Source organism: Triturus cristatus, chromosome 5_1, assembly GCF_964204655.1.
Source record: "Triturus cristatus chromosome 5_1, aTriCri1.1, whole genome shotgun sequence".
Classification (NCBI taxonomy): domain Eukaryota; kingdom Metazoa; phylum Chordata; class Amphibia; order Caudata; family Salamandridae; genus Triturus; species Triturus cristatus.
The window spans coordinates 259,818,165-259,839,643 of record NC_140587.1 but is presented as its reverse complement, the minus strand read 5'-3'; the positions used below and the strand labels follow the sequence as shown (position 1 = coordinate 259,839,643).

Here is a 21,479-nt window from a genome sequence, read left to right as displayed (position 1 = left end):
CACTCCCGAGGGAGTCTGACTCCAGCAGGAGCGAATTGACCCAAGGGGATTAAAGATCCCTGGGCCAGTCAGAATACTCTATTTTTAATTAGGTGCTCCCACAAGTCTCTCGCGGACCCAACCTGTTATGTGCCTGAGTTAGGCCCATGTAGCACGCTGCACATTTTCTTACATTACCCTCTTTCTGCACAATAACATTTTACATTAACCTTCTGCACATATTTGCATGCGTGACAATATTGGATTAGTTTTTCTGAAACTGCTTTCCTTGCACATTTCGCTTTGTGCAACATTATCATGATGCCTTGAACACCGAGTACAAGGCCTTGCACACTGTACAATGTCATTATACCTTCATCCACGGGGCGACAGGGCTATCTGCAAACCCATAACAATGCCAATTTGTATATACATCACAAGGATACTCTTTCTTATAAATAAATAAGCATTCCCGGGGGTTAGCCAGAGAAGACACTTTCGCTGACATCGAGAGTTCCCTGCATGCTGAAGCTGTGCCAAGCAGCTGCCTAACATCTCCGTGAGGGATGTCTAGTTTGTGACCAAGACAGGGTCCTACATTCTGTCCAGCCAGGTAATGGGGTTGGATCATCACATGGTAGGATTCTTGGCAACAGATATATATGCACACCCACACATACATACACCCTAGACGCACATAGGGTAGGGATTGCATAACAGGAGTATGCCTAATTCCTATATAGTTTTATTTGCCTACATATATACACAGTTCTTAGCACCACGGTGGAACTATACATACTATTTACTATTTTGGCGCTTGTGATCACTTTCATATGCTTCTGTCTATTGAATATCGCAGCACATGCACTCTATACAAGAAATAACATTGGTTCAATAAATATATTGAAGAACGTCCCCTTGTGTACTCTCTGTATACTTCTCTGAGAACAAGAGTGCGTGAATGACTGAGCGAAAGGGTTCTAGATCTGTTACCACAATCCTGAGGGGTCAGGGTTGTCATGTTCAGTGGTTGCCAGAAACCATTTGCTCCCTGAACAGGTTAGGGGGGCTGAAGGTGGCACTGTAAGCTGGTCTGTAGGCCAACGTATACTACGGGGATGCATGGAATCAGTCTAAGTACCTCACCCAAAGTTTATGTTGTCCACAAACATGCAGATCCTAAGGATTAATGGGAACTGCATGACAAACAGTCCAGATATACAAATATTTCTAAACTTTAATTTATCAAAAACGATTGAACGGATTTCCACAAAATCACATAAATCACAATCTGTGAACCAAGATCTAGGTTCCTGCCAAATGTGGTGTAATTCTGTTCACCAGTTTTTGCAGTAGCGCTGCCTAAAGAATTCTCTGGAAAATGTATTGGGAAATATGCTTTTTTGACCCCCCCTTTTATCTTGGCCCCCGTTTGACAGATCACACCGAATCTTTCCAGGAAGGAGCTGTAGAGAATTTGCTTTTTGTTTTGGGAAGTTTCGCAAAGATTCTTCAAATGACGCAAAAGTTATTAGCAAAACAAAAAACGCCTGGTCTATGGAAAAGCTGACCTAACTATTTCTACCCATTGGCAACCGCCACTGGGTAATATGTTTCAGGAAAAAATAAACCTTTCATTACTATGTGCAGGAAGAATTAAGAAACGCAAATCAAATGTACTAGTAGTGAACAAAGCTAGTCAGTAGTTGAGCAGTACTGTGTGAGCACAGGTTATTTTCGATTCGCAAGACTAACGCTTCCAGGTAAGAGATTCACAAGTACAAGGTACTCTCCTGTAGGGCACCTTGGATCCACTATTGTAAGGCACCTTAAAGGAAACCGGCCCATGATAGGGCAAAGTACTATGGAGTAGTTTGTCTTTTAAGCATGGCAGCTCTTATTGTAAAGCCTGGCCAGCATTCCCTCCAGCATTCTCTCTGCTGAGCATGAGCAGGCACTGAAGAGCTGAGAGCACTTCCATGCACCCTGCAAGGATCATTCTGCCAGAACCACCTTCTGTTTATGCCGAAGAAATGTTCCCTGACGGGAAATAAGCAGCCTGCGCTCCATTAACTAACAAGATGTTCTATGCCTGACTTGAACATGGTTCTTGAGGACTGCTCACAGAAGGATCAGATATTTAAGGAGCCATCTCTCAAAGAGACGCTACATACCTTTGGCATGGTGATCACTAAATGTCCAGTTGTCTGAGACCTCTTGGCCGAGCTGCTGTCAGGTTTCACTTCTGTGGGGAGCACAAGCTGAAAGGCCTGAAGACAGAGAGCAATGAAAAGTTAACATCAATCCATACACGACATATAAATGAGAATATCTACATGTTGCCCACCTGTATCTTTTCTCCTTAAAACACTATATAAAGTACTTCAACATAAAAACGCATTTAACTCAATGTTATTTCAATTGCACTTTTGCAAAATATTTTTGTTCTGCACTAACAGGGGATGTTGATGCTCATTTTCAAAAATGATACTTTTTATTTTTTTCATTTTTTTATTAGAACAGGAAAAAATAGATAAAGTAATAAATAGTTTACATATCAGTAGCAAGACCAATTAATTAAATCGAGCATAATCAACACTTATAAAAATCGTTCCATATTACAATTTCTCAATGGTAACTAATAACGAATCAGACTCAATTTTTATCTAGTACATCCTGACTAATTGATTTAAATAACAAATTACATTAAATAGGATTAATAAATAAAGTGCAAGGTGCCATGTGCAAAACATTTTGTTTTGTTTTTAACAAATATAAAAATACCATCATTTCTTCAAAGTGCTTTGTGCTTATATAACTAATTTATAACAAATTCATCATCATCAGGTTTCGTCTATAAACCCATAAGGGAAAAAAGGTCGCCATATACCCCTAAATCTTACAACAGCTCCTATACGTTTGGCATAGGCCTCTTCTAGTCTGCAAGTCCTGGTCAATTTATTAAACCAATGTTCAATGCTAGGTTGTAGCCTGGTTCTCCAGTTTTGCAAAACAAATGATCTAGCAACTGCGATAGCAATTAATATAAAATATTGCTGATATTTTGTAAAACATTTCACTTCTCCTGAAGAACCAAATAACACCAGCATGGCTGACGGACTGATTGCCAAGGTTAAAATCAAAGAAATTTCCGCAGAAACCCTCTTCCAGAAATACTGTAAATCATTACATTCGTAAAATATATGTGACCAACCCCCTTCACCTTCTTTATTACAGCAAAAACATTGATTCGGGCAAGTTTAAAACATTTTAGACAATTTCAGGGGTGTAAAATATAATAACCATCTGGATAAAAAATTCATTCTTTTAAAATTGGCACCTCTGAGTGCTTTATTTGCTAGATCATTAAGCTGTTTCCACTCTCTGGTATTGAATTTACAGCCTGTCTCTGGATTAATTGCTTGGAGCTCTTTCGTCAGAATCTCATCCAAGTTGCTGATACCAACAGCCAACCCCTACCATTTTATTTACTATCTGCTTAACAATTGGCTGTACCGTCTCACCCAACATTGAGTAATTCATTTTAAGGAAATTGATTATTTGTACAAAGCTCATAGCAAGAGCAGTGTTCGGTGTAGTGGCCTGCACACAAACCGTTTCCCAGTTGATTAATGTATCATGATTATAAAAATCCCCAAGTTGGAGATAGCCCAGTTTTTGCCAATCCTAAAAAAGCCCTCTGGCGATTTTAAGACCTCCTACTACCCATCCTGTATAGGGGTATAAGTGTGAAATACAGGAAGATCTCATGATTTTAAAAATAACTGCATTCTTTCAGCCATTGTGAGAATAACCTTATATCTTGTTTTTTTGGGGCGTTTCGCCAAACGTAGAAACAAGGGGAGTCCAATGGCACTTTCATTCAACATATGTATTAAAAAACAATTATGGAAAACAGAATTTTCCTTACCCAATTGGGAAAATTCGTTAAGTAAAGAAGCCTGATAATAGGTTGAAAAATGTGGGAGTGCAAGTCCTCCTGAAGTTACATCTAATTGCAATATAGAAAACTTAACCCTAGGATGTTTATTATTCCAGACAAACTTCCTTATTAATTGATCCAGCTCCTTAAAATAATGATTCGGGATTTTCATGGGAAGATTAATAAATAGAAACAAAAACAGTGGAAGCACCGTCATTTTAACCATTGAAATCCTCCCAACTAAGGATAGTTGAAGCAGAGACCAGTTATCAAATAACTTTTTCATTTTCGTGAGCAATCTTGTATAATTCAAAAACAAAATTGCCCAAAATCATTAGTGACATATATCCCCAAATATCTGATTAGGTGTGGTGGTTTTAGAGAGATGGCAGGTGGAAAATCCAAAGGGGTTGTATTAAATGATAAGATTTCGGTTTTTGCCTGATTAACTTTGTATCCTCCGACTTGCGTAAAGTTTTGAATTTCATCCAACACATTCTGTACATTAACTGCCCCTGCTTTCAGATATAGAATGATGTTGTTGGACTTGGCCCTTTTTGCAGGGTCATCCCTGAACTTTTTGCCTTCCTCCTATATTTTTTCTGACCTGTTGTTGGCTGTTTTATGACTCTGGGCACTTTACCACTGCTGACCAGTGCTAAAGTGCATATGCTCTCCCTATTGTAAATTATTGTACGAATTAGTGATTCCATGATTGGTTGGTTTGGTATACCTGTCAGACCCTAGTACAGTGCACCAGGAGTGCCCAGGGCTGGTAAATCCAAATACTGCTGGTGGGCTTGCAGCACTGGTTGTGCCACCCACAGAAGCAGCCTGTAAAAGTGTGTCTAAGGTCTGCCATTGCAGAGCCTGCGTGCAGTCTGGTACTGTCATGCTGACTGGGCAAGTGCACCCACTTGCCAGTCCCTAAACCTTCCCTTTTCTTCATATCATACACCCCTCTGGTAGGCCCAAGGGCAGGGTGCATTGTAAGGATAAGGTAGGACATGCCCTGGTGTGTGTGGCATGTTCTAATAGTGAATTACAGCCATTTTAGTTTTTCACTATTGCAAGGCTACCTGTTCTACATAGGCCAGAATGGGCAGTTTGGTTATTACATTTTAGAATCATAACTGACTCAGGGAACATGGTAGAAATTCGAATTTAGTATGCCTGAACTCAGAATGATAAAATACATCTTTTAGTGAAGTTGGTTTTAACATTCTGTTTGAAAATGCCACTTTTAGAAAGTAAGCATTTTCTTGTCTAACCATTCAAACCTGCCTCTGCTAGGCTGTGTATTCCCTGGTCTGGAGTTTGAGTGACAGGGCTGGGGAATTCCAGGAGACAGGGTGAGGTGCCCCAGTGGTGAATAGAGAGATCTGCATCTAGATGGGTGGGAGGAGTTGCACCTGGGACCTGAATAGGGATGTGCCTGCCTTCCACAATGCTGGCTCCACCTCCTGGGGAGCGGCTGATGTCTCTGCCCTGCACAGTGAATGAAGAGAAGGAGTTCTGTGAACAAAGTGCTCCAGGGCTGTACTTGCCTTCCACAATGCTGGCTCCACCTCCTGTGGGGCGTCTAATGTTTCTGCCCTGCACTTTGAAAGGAAAGGAGAAGTCTGGTAAACAGAGTGCTCAGGAACTGGTTTGAACTGGGTAAAGGCCCCTCTGCCTTCAGAGGACAAAGGATTTCTGGGTATAAATATTGGGTCCCTGATCCCAAGAATTTAGATCGCTTTGGGAAAACAGGAAGAACCTCTGCTGAGGTAGGAACCAGAAGAAGCTGAGGATGAAACTATCCCTGAACCTGGGGGATTGGCCTGCAGTGGTTGCCTTACTGCCAAAGAGAGGAGAAAGGAACTTTGTGTGTACTTTTGCTCAACTTGTGAAGGATCTCCAAGGGCTTGGAATAGAGCTTGCCTCCTGGTGAAGTCTCAGGAACAACAGACTTCACCCCCCAGCTCCCCAGAGTTCTTTGGAAGTGCCTGCTGCTGTTGTTGGGCCTTCTGAGGGACTGCGTGTCGCAAGGAGCTGGAAGCGCGACTCAAGAAGGAGAAGCGTGCCGCCGTCGGAGCTGTTGTCGTCGCATCTCGAAAAGTGTGTCGCCGCTGCAGCATCGCATCGAGCGGAAGCGTCTCGCATCATCCAGGAAGTGTCTCGCAACGCCGAAGAAGCGTGTCGCCATCGCAGCTGATGCATTGCACCGCATCAAGAGAAGAGTCTTGCATCGAGGAAGAAGCGTGTCGCCATCGCAGCCATTATAGTTGTCGCATTGCACCACATCAAGAAAAGCGCCTCGCATCCACGGAGAAGCGTGCCGCCGCCGGAGCTGCTGTCGTCGCATCGCATAAAGGGGTGTCGCCGCTGCAACATCACATCGAGCGGAAGCGTCACGCAAACGTCGGAGAAGAGTGTCGCTGCCAAGGCCGCTGTCGTCGCATCGCATAAGGGGTGACGCCGCTGCAGCTGTAGCATCGAGTCTTCTCGCAACATCGGAAAAGTGTGCCGCATCTGCAAGATCTTCACGTCTTTATTTCTTTACACCAAAAACGTCATCGCATCAACATCGTTGCAACACTTTTGTTGCTCTGCGTGTCGCATCTAAAAAGGTACATTGAATTAAAGTGTCGCATTTAAGAACTTAAGAGAACTAAGCAAACTTCTACCATCTAAAGTAACAGTATTGTGTGTTTTTGTCGTTTAATGGTCTTGTGGTAAATCTATATAAAGAATACTTATTTTTAATATAAAACATGTGTGGTGTCCATTTGTAATGTTGTCACTTGGTTACTGTATGTGTTCACAAATGCTTTACACACTGCCTCTGAGATAAGCCTGTCTGCTCGTGCCAAGCTACCAAGGGGGTGAGCAGGGGTTATTTTAGGAGTGTACCCCCCTACCCTGACTAGAGGAGAGGGTCCCTATTTGTCACAAGTGCATACCTGTGCCAACTAGAGACCCCCAAGTCTACCAGATGTCATCTGCATAAAGTTTAATTTTTGCCATGCCATCAATGGGAGGCACGATCATTAAGTTCTTCCGGATCTTCTCAGCTAGGGGTTCAATAAATAATGAAAATAGGAGAGGGGACAACGGACACCCCTGACGAGTGCTACAATTGATAGTAACCTTACCATTTACTAAGCCATTAATAATGATTGTGGCTTCTGCCCCTCTATACGTTTTTGTTAACATATGTACAAATTGCTGCGGAAAACCAAACTTCCGTAAAATAAAAAATAAAGCACTCCAGTCTACCAAATCAAACGCCTTTTCGGCATCCATCATCATAATCACTGCATCAATCTTATTAATAGAAAAGTAATCAATGGCTTGCATTAAAAAATACGTATTCGATGCCATCAAACGTCCAGGAATTAAACCATTTTGATTGCTATGCACCATCTGTTGTGCACAGGGAGCTATCCCTTTTGCCCAGATTTTCATAAGAAATTTATAATCTGTGTTTAGCAGACTAATAGGACGATAAGAGCTTGGATCCAAAGGGTCCTTATCCTTTTTGAGAAAGACTATTACCACAGATTCCTTAAACCTTTGGGGAATATCAATATCATCCTTAATTTCATTAAGCAGTTTTACTAAAAAAAGAAGCAGTTCATCTTGAAATACCTTATACATTTCTACAGGAATCCTGTCTGCCCCACTGGCCTTGGCAGTAGCCGTACTTTTTAATACTGCTTGAGCTTCAGGGATTCCTATTTGTGCGTTCAAAGCCTCTGAGAGCTGCTGCGATATCAAAGGTAGCTCCAAAGAATGAAAATATCTCCCGAGATCTGCCTCATCTACCCCCTGCGTTTCTCCATAAATATGTTTAAAATGTGCGCAGAACACCTCACCAATAGCCTGCTTATCATCTTCTAACAGACCTGTTGCTGGATTTCTAATTTGAGTGATTAATTGTGCAGCTTTCTAAGATTTCGTGGACCAAGCCAAAAATCTGCCAATCTGCTGACTCTCCTCATAAAGCTTTTGTTGGTAAGCCTTACTCCCTGCAATTTCCTCTGTTAAGAAAAAATCTTTCAGATTCTCCTTTGCCCTAGCTAGCTCTTGCTCCTGTGCTCTTATTATGGGCGCTGATGTATCCGTAAGAATTATCTTTATTCTAGCCTTCTCCACAGCCGTTTGAAGTGTGGAAATCTTATGTCTCCGTAGGTTATTTATTCTTGCCTTATAGGAAATAACCTGGCCTCTAAACATGGCTTTAAAGGCCTCCCATACCGTAAATAAAGGGGCTGTATTTAAATTGTGTTAAAAAACTCCTTGATAAACCCTCTGGTTTCTGTTAACCAGATCGTATCTTGTAGTAGGGATTTATCGAATTGTCATCTGGGTCTATTTTTCACACTCCTATTTAATATTAATGTAAAAGAAACTAAAGAATGATCTGAAAAAGAGTTGGTGACTATTTCTGCCGGACCATTAGCAACTAATTTGTCCACTAAAAAATAATCCAATTGTGAGGCCGATCTAAATCTTGCTGAGTAGCAGGTAAATTGAAAGAGTGTAGGATGGGCTAATCTCCAGGGATCTGTTAGTGAGAAATCTTTTGTAAGGCTATTAATTAATTTTGCAGTTTTAGGTTTTAGTTGACGTTTCGCCTTATTTATTGAATCCAAGGCTAGATTCTGAATAAAATTAAAATCACCGCCCAGAAGTAGTATACCTTCCATGTGTATTACTAATTGGTAAATTTGTCCAAGTGCTACAATATCGTCCTCGATAGGACGGTAATAATTTACCAAATTCAAAATTGTTTCCTGGAGCTTGACTTTTACCCACAGCCATCTGCCTTTCCCATCTCGTTGGACATCCTTAACTTGCCAGTTAAGTGTGTTTGCTAGTAGAATCCTTACCCCTCGGACGGCTAAATTGGCGGAAGAATAAAATGCCTGTGAATACCTTTTGGGAAGTACTATCTTTGGGTTATCAGATCTAAAATGTGTTTCCTATAAGAACACAATCTCGGGAGAAAGAGAAGTAACCCAATTTAAAAAAGCTGCACTTTTCCGTGGGTTAAGTATAACATTACAAGTAACAATTTTTACATTCTGCATTTAAACATTTTCATCTGTAATTCTACATTAGTTTTTTGAAGAACCCATCTAACGTGGCCTGCATTGATTAAAATAAAACTATAAAATCGATTACATCTTTCCTGTTCATTTTTTCCGATTTCTATGCACCACCCCCAAAACAAAACGAAAAACTAAAACCCTGACCCCCCCCCCAGAAATGTGGTCAGTCCTTCCTGCCCACATCCCACATGTATCCCTCCCTTGGCCAATGGGGTGCCCTGTAGCTGCACCCTAGGAGATCTACCCCAAACCCACACAACATAGGATTCCTAAATATCCCCGGGGACATAAATCAAAACGTAAGTCAATTTGCACAGCTTCAATACGACACAGATTCATCTTGCAATAGTAATCTCCTAAATACCCCAGTGGACATAAATCAAAACGTGAGTCAAATTGCACAGCTTCAATATGACACAGATTCATCTTGCATGATACTTACTGGAAAGACTTCATACAGATGTTTTATTTTTTCAGCATGATAATTATGTTAATTTTTGCTTACTGGGAATTACATACTAACCGCATTTTACTCTGTTAAATTCGCCCCAACGTTACCGACACTGGGAACCAGAACTCACAAGGATTACAGGGCAAGCCCTGAGGTTCCCTAGAGAAATTTGAATGAGCAGAGAAATGAGGAATGACCAGAGAAATTGGTAATTTCGCATCCAGTTTCTCTGGTAATTCCCCATTTCCGTAGTTTCACTCAGATTTTGGCTGCATGAAACTGAGCAGATCTGCATAATTCCTTGGGATGAAGTCGCAATGAATGGTTAGCTTCTTACCACTGACTCATTTGATTGCTGCTTCTTTAATCTAATGTGCACAAAGCAGACATTGATCCAATCCATGGACAGGATGAGGTGTTTTCTACGTCTGGATGCACTACAACACATTTCAAATTAAATACATACCAAACCTAGAATTAGTAGTCCTCACTTATCTCTCCATGCAACATAACTTTTGATGTTGGTCAAATTAAAGATGTTTCAGGTGGGCAATATATAGCTGCCCGAAGAGGAAAACGTATTTCCTGCTTTATAAATGTACCAGCTATTTTCTATGTTTTCTGATTTTGTAAGAAGGTTCAAATCCATCTCGTGACATGGTAGTCCTGAAATTTACCTCATGATTTTTGATAAGATACTGTTACCTTTTCTTGAAAATCGACAAATATTTAACCCATTACCCTCACAAATAATAAGGCTTGCTAAGTGTAGGGACCTTGCAAAGGCACAGTAAGTAGAACTGTTACGTTGTTTTGGACCTTTATCCCATAATGTTTCTTAGTATTGTATTGTGTGCCGCTTTCCTAGCTTCTCCCCACAAGCTCCTGGGTAACAATTGTGTTAAAAACATGGGCATTCTACACCACCGTTCCTTAAACTTTCCCAAGTCCAGCGTAACCATCTTAACCATCTTAATCAACTCTAACCCCACATTCTGCACCAAGTTATTTTCACCCAAATAAAGAACCAGTGCATTCGGGCACAGCCATATGTCCTTCACTTTCAATAAGATGGACATCACCGTCCTCATCTCACGCCTCTCAAACCGTACCTATAAGAAACTGAGTTATTGGTTGAGGAGGGTGGAAGCTCCACTCAGTCAACAACTACAATCCTTGTCAGGGTAAGCAATAAAAGTGATTACATTTGACTGTGCTTAACCCACTGGCACCTTGCCACAAAACCATTAGGCTTAACTTATAAAGTGTAAAATGTGTAAAGTATTTAAGCAGAACATAAATAGAAATAAAATGAGAGCGCAACACAAAAATAATCCCAAACCAACAAATAGAGTGGATTTTACTAAAAATGATTCCAGAATGACAAAAAGCCAATCGGCAGAAGCGAAGATATTGAATTATATAAATGTAGGGAAAAGTAGTGCATAAAAATACAAAGTGCCACTCTCGCTCATCTAGTTGCGCTAGACCAGGGCAAAGTCTGAATTTAGGCCAACCAAGATGGAGCATTGGTCGGGTACAAGGACCAGGTTAGTTCCGCTGAAGAGTTTCTTTCTGAGTCTGGCTCGAAGAGTTCTGTTTGCAGTGGAGGAGGCCACAAAGAGGGGGTAGATCTTTGCGGATGGACATCACTGTAGCCCAAAGACCAGGCCCGGCGTCATAGGCGTTTGTCTCTGTAGAGGGAAGAGCCAGTCAGGAATTGTCAATGGTCATTGCCATAGCTTTACGTTGGCACGAAGGGCTGTTGTTGCTGTAGCGTGAACTGCAGTTTTTGCATTGTAGGCCATCACTTTGGCGCAAAGACAGAGCATGTCTCACCAGAGCTTAATGTTGACGGTCACCGTGGGCAAGGATTTTCACCTTTTCTTGCAGAAGAATACACTCTGATGCTAGGTAAGGGTCCCAGACCTGGGGAAGCACCTCTTAGGAAAAAGGGACTCAGACCAACAGAGGCTAGCATGGCTCAGACAGGTCCAGGCAGGTTCCAGAGCAGCATGTCAGCTAGGCAGTTGCAGGGAAGCCTCAGAAACCTGTTGTGTTCCTGTAGCTCACACAGGCCAGCCAATGGGCCCTTGGAGTCACTTTGGGGTAGCCTGGGATGAAGGACAAGCAGGTCCAATCTTCCCTCTCAACAGCAGGGCAGTCCTCTGGCAGCAGGTCAGTCCTCCTGTAAAGTCAATGTAGGGTCCAGGAGTGTTCTCAAGAGTGGCTCAGGATGTCAAATATTTATACCTGATGCCAGCCTTTGTGTGAGGGTATTCCCTGTCCTACCCTCACATCTGGTTCTGGGAGGTTCTTCCCATTCCCCTGACAATCTTCTAAACTGTGTGCGGTGACAAAAGACAGGCAGGCTTGGTGTCAGATTTGTTTGCGTGTGTGAGTGTGAGGCAGAGCCCTTTGAAGTGCAAGTTGGGCTGGGTGCAGCTCCTCCCTAGTCATCTTGCCAGGATGGCCCATCCTGTCCACACATAAGCTCCCTTTGTGTCACTGTCTGGAAGGAATACACAAACCCCAACAACATAGCCATTCAGAGTCATGTGACCCACAACTCTGGCAGAAGCAAAAATAACTGGGACAAGAGAACTTTCTTAAAGTGGCATTTTCAGAATTGTAATTTAAAATCCGACTCCACCATTAAAGAGGGTTTTAAATTACAATTAATTTGAATGCAAATAACATTTCTCTATCTGCTCCCAATCCAACGTTATCACTTATTAAATGTAAAAGGTAATCCAGTGTTAGTCAATGTGAGAGATAGGCCTTGCACCAGTGAAAAACGACTTTAGGAGTTTTTCACTGCTAGAACTTGTAAAAATTACACTCACATGTTCTACTTTATAAATACAAAGCACCCTGTCTTATGAGCATTGTAGGCCTACCTTAGGAGTGACATATATGTATTAAAAAGGAAGGTTTAGGTCTGGTAAAAGCTTTATTTTGTCAGGCACTGCCTTCACCTCTGCTTTAACAACTGCACACTTTCCTCCATTGCATTGGACAACAGGGTGCCTCGCCCACATTGCCAGTAATCATGTCAGAATTTGTACGGATAACTGGAGTATGCTCTGTTGCTTAGTTCCAAGAGGCCTGATTAGGCATGTCCTGGCCCACCACCCTAGGGTGAAAAGCACAGGAAAAATGGGATGCCAGCAATGGTAAATCATTCACAGTCTGTCACAATGTCTGCATGGGTCATATAGGAATCATGAACTGTAACCACAGTTCACTGTCTAACGCCACATTTGATTTTATGTTTTAGCATTCACTCTCCTCTGTGAGCTGACATTTTTTGTCACAGAGGAACCATGCTAATCCACAGAAGCTAGTGCTACTTGTATTTATAAGGTGCTACACTATACTCCGGGCTCTTCACACAAATGGTACTGGCACAGATTGTGAAAGTAGATTTTTCAGAGTCTATGTTCGTTGGCACCATAGCCATTTAGCATGCTCCCTCTCCTCCTACTTGCTCACCCATATACTTCTTTTTGCATTTATTAGCAAATTTCCACCATACTAATATATGAAACTTCACTACTTCTTCACTATCACCTTCCCTAGTTCACTTATTTTCTCCCCCTTTCCCTCCGTCTCTGTTCCAAACATCATATCTACATCTGAACTGTTACCTCAACTTGTTCCTGTGTCTCACTCTGAATCCTACTCTGTAGCTACTGCAGCCTCTCTGCCACTATGCGTCCCTGCCTGCTCTTGCCCTTAACTGTTTTGCTCCACAGCTGCATCCAAGCCTCTTTTCTTCTAAAGGTCTGTCCATGGATTCCCACCATGCTTTCTGAAACTTCATGAAGTTCTGATTGATACCCTACTCATCACTGCACCTACGCATATCATGCTTATTACTCTCATTCACATCTGTCAGCCAGTCTTCAAGCCTTCACGCTTTCTAGCAATTACTTACTGTTGTAATAGGCCCTCTCTACAGGGTGACCCCGAAGTTTTTGCCTTCACTTCCTTCCTTTGCTGAACTCATTTTTGTTGACTCTTAGGACTTTGCGCACTTTATCACTGCTGACCAGTGCTAGCATGCTTGCTCCCTAAAACATTGTACAACTGGTCAACAGCTGATTGGTACATTGAATTTACTTATAAGTCTCTGGAATAGTGGTACTAAGAGCACACAGGGCCTGTAAATTAACTGCTACTAGAGGGTCCGCAGCCCTTATTGTGCCACCCACTAAAGTAGCACCTCAAAACATGTTTCAGGCCTGCTATTGCAACCAATAGTGTAATTTTAAACTGCCAAATCAACCAGGGCAAAATAAACATTTTGCCAGCTTAAACCCTTTATTTTAATACAGATAAATGACCCCTAAGGTAGGCCCTAAACAGCCCACTGGGTGAACTGTATTTAAAAAAAACATGTCCTGTTAGTAAAAAACTCATGAATTTGTTGTTCACTACTGCAAGGCTTAGCTCTCCCATAGGATAACATTGGGTTACCTTATTACATTTAATAAGTGCTACCTTTTCATTGGGAACAGGTAGAAATATCATGTTTGGTCTCAAATTAATTGTATTTTTAAATTCTCTTTAAACGTCAAATCGGATTTTAAGTCACAATTCTAAAAAAGCCACTTTTAAAAAGGTGACATTTTCTTTGCCTAACCATTTGGTGCCTGCTACCATAGTCCTAGGTTGTTGCTGCATTTGATGTCGTAAGTGCAACAGGTATACCCAGACGTGGGTCCCATTCTCACTGTGCCACTGTAATCAAGCTAGTTCTGGCTGATGGCCCTCATCAGGTTGAGTGAAAATTTGGGTTCATGATATGGTAAGGCTGTGCAGCCTTACAGTGGAATACACTTGCAACAAGCTGTCTTGGGTCCAGTCAGGCTCGTTTGCGCAACCTTAAGCTCAATTCTGTGTAGCTATGGCTTCGAGCAGCAAGGCTTGAACAAAGAAATCAATGCAAAGCATTTAACAGTACCAAACAACGAAATAAGAAAGCCACGCAACATGAAAGAAATAGGACACCAATTTATGAAAATAGATTCTAGGTTTATGAATTTTAGAGTCCTAGATTAACAAAATCCACTAGAGGGTTTCAGGAATACAGATTTTTAAAGAAATCTTACTTTTTAATCCAACTGTAAACAAGCATCGGCAATGATAAAATTTGAAAACGTTGGAAAAGTTTGTAAAAGTTAGGTGGACTACTCCGGCCCACCTTGGGCGACCAAATCCAACAGGGAGTAGCTCTGGGGGGCCAATGGGGTAGATTTGGAGAGTTACCTGGCCACCATAGCATTTTGTAGTCCAGTTCCAAACTTTACCGCACGACCGCCATAGACATCAATGGAGTTGTCCTGATGCTGAGGATACAGGAGATGAAGATGCTCAAGGATGCTTCAGGTGCTGTGCAGTCAATGGAGGTGCCTTTGAGGTTATTCCTCGGTCCATGGTTAAGGTGTAGGGACTTTGGCCACAGAGGTGAGGGTCCCTCAAAGTCCTTTTTAAGACAGTATTTAGTACTTAGCAGTGGCTGGGCTACCAGTCTCAGTGTACAGCGATCCCAGAGAAATCCTTTGGTGGGGGCTGGTGTCCTTTTGGGTGACCAATTTGGACTCAAACGGCACTCCCGGGTCCAGCTGACTTGGGTGCAATTTTTGGCTGTCGAGGATCAGTCCCCTAGGGTGCCCAGTGGCAGCTAACAGCAATTCTTCTGTGGTAGCTACCAGTGCCGGTGTGGACTACTTCAGTTGTGCTGACCTTGGTGCTGGTCCACTGTAACTTTGAGTCACTCCTTTAGTATGGGGCATGACTTTTCCTTGAGCCAGGAGCCACAGGCACAGTCCCCTCTTTGCTAGCTTAAGGTGCAGTCCAGCAAACGGTGCAGTCTCTCATAGTGCAGTCCAGGGGTGGCAGGGCAGTCCTTCTTTGGTCCTTGTTCCAGTTTCAACGTGTTCTGAGGTTGAGGGTGCAGGGGTGTCTATATTTATTCCTAAAAACTGCTCTGGGGGAATGATGTGGACACTAGCCAATGGGCTACTGGGTCACCTCCCTCTTAGTGATGTATATGGCTATGTGTGACATCTAGCAATCCCAGGGTGCACTATCCTGTCTCCTCTCAAGATGTCGAGCCCCTTCCTCAGATGTCAGAAGTTTGATCGCCCACCCTAGAGGTGTGAATACCCGAGGGCTACACGCCCATGGGAAAATCGGTTTGGACACTGGGTTGTCCCTCTCTATCCCTGTTTCTAACCTGACTACCTGAACAAGGGGTAGACCCTCAGGAATGTGAACTCCAACTGCCCACCAAAGGCGGCTTCGTCTATGAAGGTCACGTTTTGGGCTAACACCCTGAGTGGCATCCTGCGGATGTGGAGGTAACACCTCACCCTCCAGTACTGCTATTGTTCCTAAGCCTTGGAATCGCTCTGACTACTACCAAAGCAGGCAGGATGCTGTCTATTGGCTAGTGCCCGTGTGAGGTTACGGGACAACTGGATCACAAAGTGTCGACTTTCTAAACATTATATTTCTTTAATAGTGGTATTAAATTTGACCTGGGCATTAGGTTGGGTTTAATGCCCGGGTTTTATACCTTAGAGTACCCTGCTAGGTAGTCCCATTTATAAGGGTCAGCCGGTAACTCAAGTTAGCCAATGGGTCTACAAGCCTTTCCATAGCAAAAAGACAACTTAGAAGTGTTGCTGTTATGAGTTATATAAACTACAAGTCCTTCTTAATAATATACAGCTCCCTGCCTTAGGGCTCCATAGGCCTTCCTCAGAGGAGACTTACATATACTGTTAAGGGAGGTGGGGACTTTGCCATTAGTTTAAATGGCAACGTCGATATAGCAGTTACCACTGCCCTTCCAGTCACCAGTGGCAGGCTGGGAGCTATTTTGTACATTGACAGACACAGGGTGGCACAAACAGTGTTGCAGCCCTGGGTGGATACTCTCTCTTACATGTCCTAGGTACCATGGCTGAAGGTATCATAACCATAAAGGGTGCTATCTTGGCCCTTTCAAACTCCCTCCAGAGCAGATCTGCCACCCTAATGTCTGTGTACTTCAACCACTAGATTGCACTAAATTGGAAGAACCCTAGTTGGAAGGGTCTCCTGGTGTCTTCTTCAAATGGGTCCACTACCATGACAACTTCTAGGCAGGTAAGTGCTCCCCCTTCTATATAAGCCTCCCTCCCCAACACTGATCCAACATGAAGCTTTGAAACTGCCATTAAACCCTTGTAACTTACAAAGACAAAGTGAGGGATGCAAAGCACAAGAGCTTTGAAGCGGTCAAGTTCAGGGCACCGGATCTCCCTCATCTGTTTTACATTTCCAAACAGCATTAGGATCCCCTCTCCCTCCTCCCAGTTTAGGTTTGCGCTACAGTTCCCCATAGTAGAGCCATCTTCACTCATTTCACCATCTGCTAGATAATTTTTAAAATGTTCACTACTGCACACCTATCTGCTGTGCGGTAAGTGGATCCTGCATAGTCAAAGGTGATCCCAAACATGTGTGACTAACTTTTGCGATTGTTTTTGAACACTGCACGTTCTTCCAGGCCTCTGACATGTAGATTTTCTCTTATCCATCCATTTTCCAGCCCTTCTGCTTTTTAAGGAGCACCATTTCAAGGCACGCCATTGTATTTTCCAGGTGATGTTCAGTGGTTGTCTTGAACGCTTAAACATTCTCTAATCTTTCTTTGACTTCCTAGACTCTGGAACTCACTACATCAATGTCTTGGAGTACGCCATCAAGTTTGGAGAGGTTCCGTGAACACTTGAAAGCTGTTCGGCACCTAGGACATCAGTTATTAGTTGTGTGCTGGGACTAATGCCAATAAATACATATAAAGAAAACAAAACAAAAGAGAACACTTCCCCCAAATCAAACATAATAAACACATGTGCAACAAGCTAACACCTGAGGATACAATTGTGCAATAATATTCCTTGATAGTAACCACCAAAGGGTGGAACCATGATGCCCCGTAATCACACACCAGGCATCATTCAGAACGGCACTTCATAGTACTTTGATAACTATCATTGCTCATTTCAGGAACCCACCAGAGGATAGAATGTGAACCTTAGGACAAAACAAAATGGTGGAAGTGACCATCTCTAAGCCTTATTACCACCCAGTAAAGGGTATTACAAAGATTATTATTTGAACTGGAAATGTAAACAAAATTGTGAAAAATCATGACCTTGGAGGCTGACAATGAATTGCAAAGCTGTACTGTGATGTTGTTTGTATTAGAACTATCTGTGGAGAAACTGAAATTACGTGGAGGACAAATGACTTTTGAACCATTAAGGCATATACCCAATTGATTCAAGAATACAGAGGGGGCTTAATTACTTTGAACTACGTTACAAATGAGAACTGGGAATTTGGAAGCAAGATATTCATCACAATTCACATGGATGTCTACTAAATTTCCACTTCCCATGAAGACCTAGTAATGGGAAGTAACATACACAGTACAGAGTGTACAGATGATTAAGATAAAAGCAACAGCAAAAATACTTTTCTCAACCTTGATCTAGACCGTTAAGGTCAAAACAGGTTTTCTATAAACTTTGCCACCATAAATAAATATTTGTATTGTGACTCCACAGTGTCCAACTTAATACAAAGAGCTTTGGTTTGCACATTTATGGGCTGGTTCTACTGTGGCCACACCAGCTGTCCAATGTGTTGTATGCCAGATATGTAATATACTGGTGTGAGGTAAGCAGGTCGTGAAAGCCCCTGGTATCAAGACATATATGCGATTTTTGTAAAGTTAGCAGTGCCTGAAAATAAAACATTTTATAACGTTGAAATGGCATCATAAAAACCCTTCCTATCACAATAAACCACCATGCACGCCTCAGAAGTGAAATTCAGCTTCCTGCTCTGCATGTAGAATAAAAACAAACAACCAAAATCCAGAGGCCCCACAATGTCAATGCCCAACCTTTAAAAGGGGGTGCTGACCACAGGGAAAGGCTGTAGAGGACCCTTGTACTTCCTTCCACTCTTACCACTTGCCTGGCAAGTCTGACAGGTCCTGCAATGAGCATCTGAACTTTTGTGCATCTGGGCCAATAAAAGTGGGTGACAAGCCTTTCAAAGGTCTTGTCTTGCCCCAAATGTCCTGCGCATGGCACATCATGAGCCAAACCCAGTAGGAAGGATCTGAAGTGCTGGGGTACCACCAGCACACGGGCTAACCCAGGCTCAGCAACCTTAGGCTCGCTATACAGGAGGCCATTCTCCCAGTAGATCCAATGTGATCCAGACTGATCACCTGCTGCCTGGTTTGTGGCCTGTTGCCGCAAACCCACAAGAGAAGGGCACTTCTTCAGCTCCTCACAGAACTCTTCCCTGGAGGGTCCTCCTTCCTGCTGCCAATGGGTCAGCTCAGGCAGCTCCCCCAGTTCAGCTACTTGTTCACCTGTAGGTTCCAGGGGATCCCCCTCAAGGTCGGCCTCCTCCTGGAATGTGGGAACTGCGGCGCGCCCCCTGCCTCTTCTCTTTAAGGCAGGCATCTGGGCCACTATCTCAGGCTTCAGCTCCTCTTGAATACCCGTACTGGCTGCCATTGACCAAGTGGTCACATACACCCACTCAGGCAGACCCAACCTCTCTAGATGAGCCCTTTACTCCACCTTAGCCCAAGGGGAGCTTTCCAAATCATTGCCTAGCAGACTGTCAACAGGCATGGCTAGCCTCACAGCTACTTGAATGCTACCTGAGACCCCCCACTCAAAGGGAACCTGGGACACCTTACAGTGGCTCTCTGAGTTGTAAAGCAGCAACTACAGGGTAAAATGCATGGGGATCACCTGCTCTTCAGACACCAGCCGACAACTGACAGCTGTCACACTGGATCCGGTGTCTCTCAGAGCCTCCACCCTTTGGCCATTGAGGGTCACCCACTGCCTGTATTTCTTAGTGTTATCAGGCAGCTGGATCCTAGGGACCATCTCACTGTCTCCTAGAGAGACTAGGAACATCTCTGCGGGCCCCCCTTCAACCTTGGGCACCCATCTCCTCTCCCAAGGCTACACTAGCCATCTGCCAGGGAGGTGCACCAGTGGGTGCTGTTTTACCTTTGTTGGGGCACTGAGGCTCCCAGAAGAAGTGACCCACCTGACCACACCCAAAACATCTCTTGGGACCCCTCTGAACAGGCTCATCTGTCGGGCCCCTGACTTCTTCTCAGGGGGAGGCTGGGAACCCTTCCCTTAGTTCCCTTGGAGATTACTTTGGGGCCCTTTCTGGAACTCCCTCTATTTACCATTGTCCCCCCCACTCTTCTGCTGGAGTCCCTGCCCACCTTTGGCGAAGTCTCCCACATGACCCTTGTGGACCTGGGTACTAAACCAGCAGTCCGCCTCCTCATCAAGCTTCCTAGGGTTAGTCAGCTTACTATCAATCAGGTGCTGGTGTAGCTCTGGGAATCAATTACTGGACAAGTGCTCCCACGCAAACAAATCATAGAGCGCCTGATAATCATTCACTTTGCTACCCTTCACCCAACCATCCAATGCTCTGCAAAAAAAAGTCACATATTCCACAAGTACTTGACTTCCGTTTCTTACAATTTCTAAACTTTTGTATATAAAGCTCTGGGGTCAACCCATACCTGGTCATAAAGGCTTCCTTCATGTAGACATAGGAATTCTGGTCCTAAGAGGACACGTCTAACAAAGTGTCCCGCCCCTCACTGAGAAACTGCCCCCAAAACCCCGCTCCCCAATATTTCTCAGGGACTCGATGGGAGGTCATAGCTACTTCATAGGCCTTAAACCATTGCCCAATTACTTCATGCTTGTGGAACTCCTTAATTACATCTTTGGGGATTAATACTCTTGTTTCTACAGGCACGGATGGTGTGCTGCCACCAGAGGGACTAATCTTTAAACTTTTTGCTTTCAGATCCAGCTCCCTTATCCCTCTTTCATGCTCTAAAAGCATCTTTTTCTCCTCTAGGGCTAATTTCTCCTTCTGAAATGCCAACTCCTTATCCTCCTTCCCCAGCTTGATCTTTGTGATCTCCAATTCATGCATCTTGGCTCTCTCCCTATCCTCCAGCCCTTCTGGAGACAGGTCCTTAGAAGAAACATTGCTGCCAGCCCTGGAAGGTGTTTTCCCCCCAGTCAGACACAATGGCCCCTCCAGCTGCCCATCCACATTCTCTCCCTCCATTATAGGCTCTTCAGGGTGCTCACTGGCATCCCTGGATTCCAACCAGGCCCTCAGCGCCTTTTGGTACTCCTTTTTCTTGGTGAGGCCTCTCCTGGAGATTTTGAATTTCCTAAAAACAGCTTAAAGGTGTGGCACAGTGTATGTATCAATCCTCTCTTCTTCAAAGTCTAAATCCATAGATACATGGGATGCTGGTTTACTCATGGTAAGTATTGGCAGCTCTCAAAAAATTGTTCCAGAAAAACTCTACCAAAATGTATGTGGTCGCATTATGGTCTGCACTCACTAGTAGTGTACATCATTCACTGTATATGAGTCACAAATGCAAGTCCAAATCCTCACCGCTGACCACCAATGTTAGAAATGGGGGTCTCTAGTTGGCAATGGTGTGTACCTTTGTCCAAATAGGGACCCTTGCTTCTAGTCAGGATAAGGGGGATACACTCCTAGATAACCCCTGCTCACCCCCTTGGTAGCTTGGCACGAGCAGACAGGCTTATCACAGAGGCAGTGTGCAAAGCATTTGTGAACACATTCAGTAATACAGTGAAAACACTACAAATGGAAACCACACCAGTTTAGAAAAATAAGTAATCTTTACTAGACTTAACACAAGACCAAACGACAAAAATCCACAATTCAATATCAAGAATGTGACTTTAAAATGGTAGAAATAGCATAGTTCAATGTAGATGGCAAATGCAACACTTTACTCTCAAAGTACCTTGGATGCGTCACGCAAAATAAACAAAAGAGTCGCAGGTAAGGCGATGAGTCAGTTCCTTGCTTTGGGGGAGGC

The 21,479-nt window shown here is 43.3% G+C and overlaps 1 protein-coding gene across 1 annotated transcript in view; it reads right to left on the bottom strand.

Moving 5' to 3' along the window:
- DNAAF11 (dynein axonemal assembly factor 11) overlaps positions 1–21,479 on the bottom strand; it is a 130,316-nt gene that overhangs the window by 20,400 nt on the left and 88,437 nt on the right. Inside the window, exon 10 of the mRNA XM_085604905.1 lies at positions 2,154–2,249. Coding sequence (XP_085461031.1) covers positions 2,154–2,249 — 96 coding nt within the window. The remainder of the gene's footprint in view (positions 1–2,153; positions 2,250–21,479) is intronic.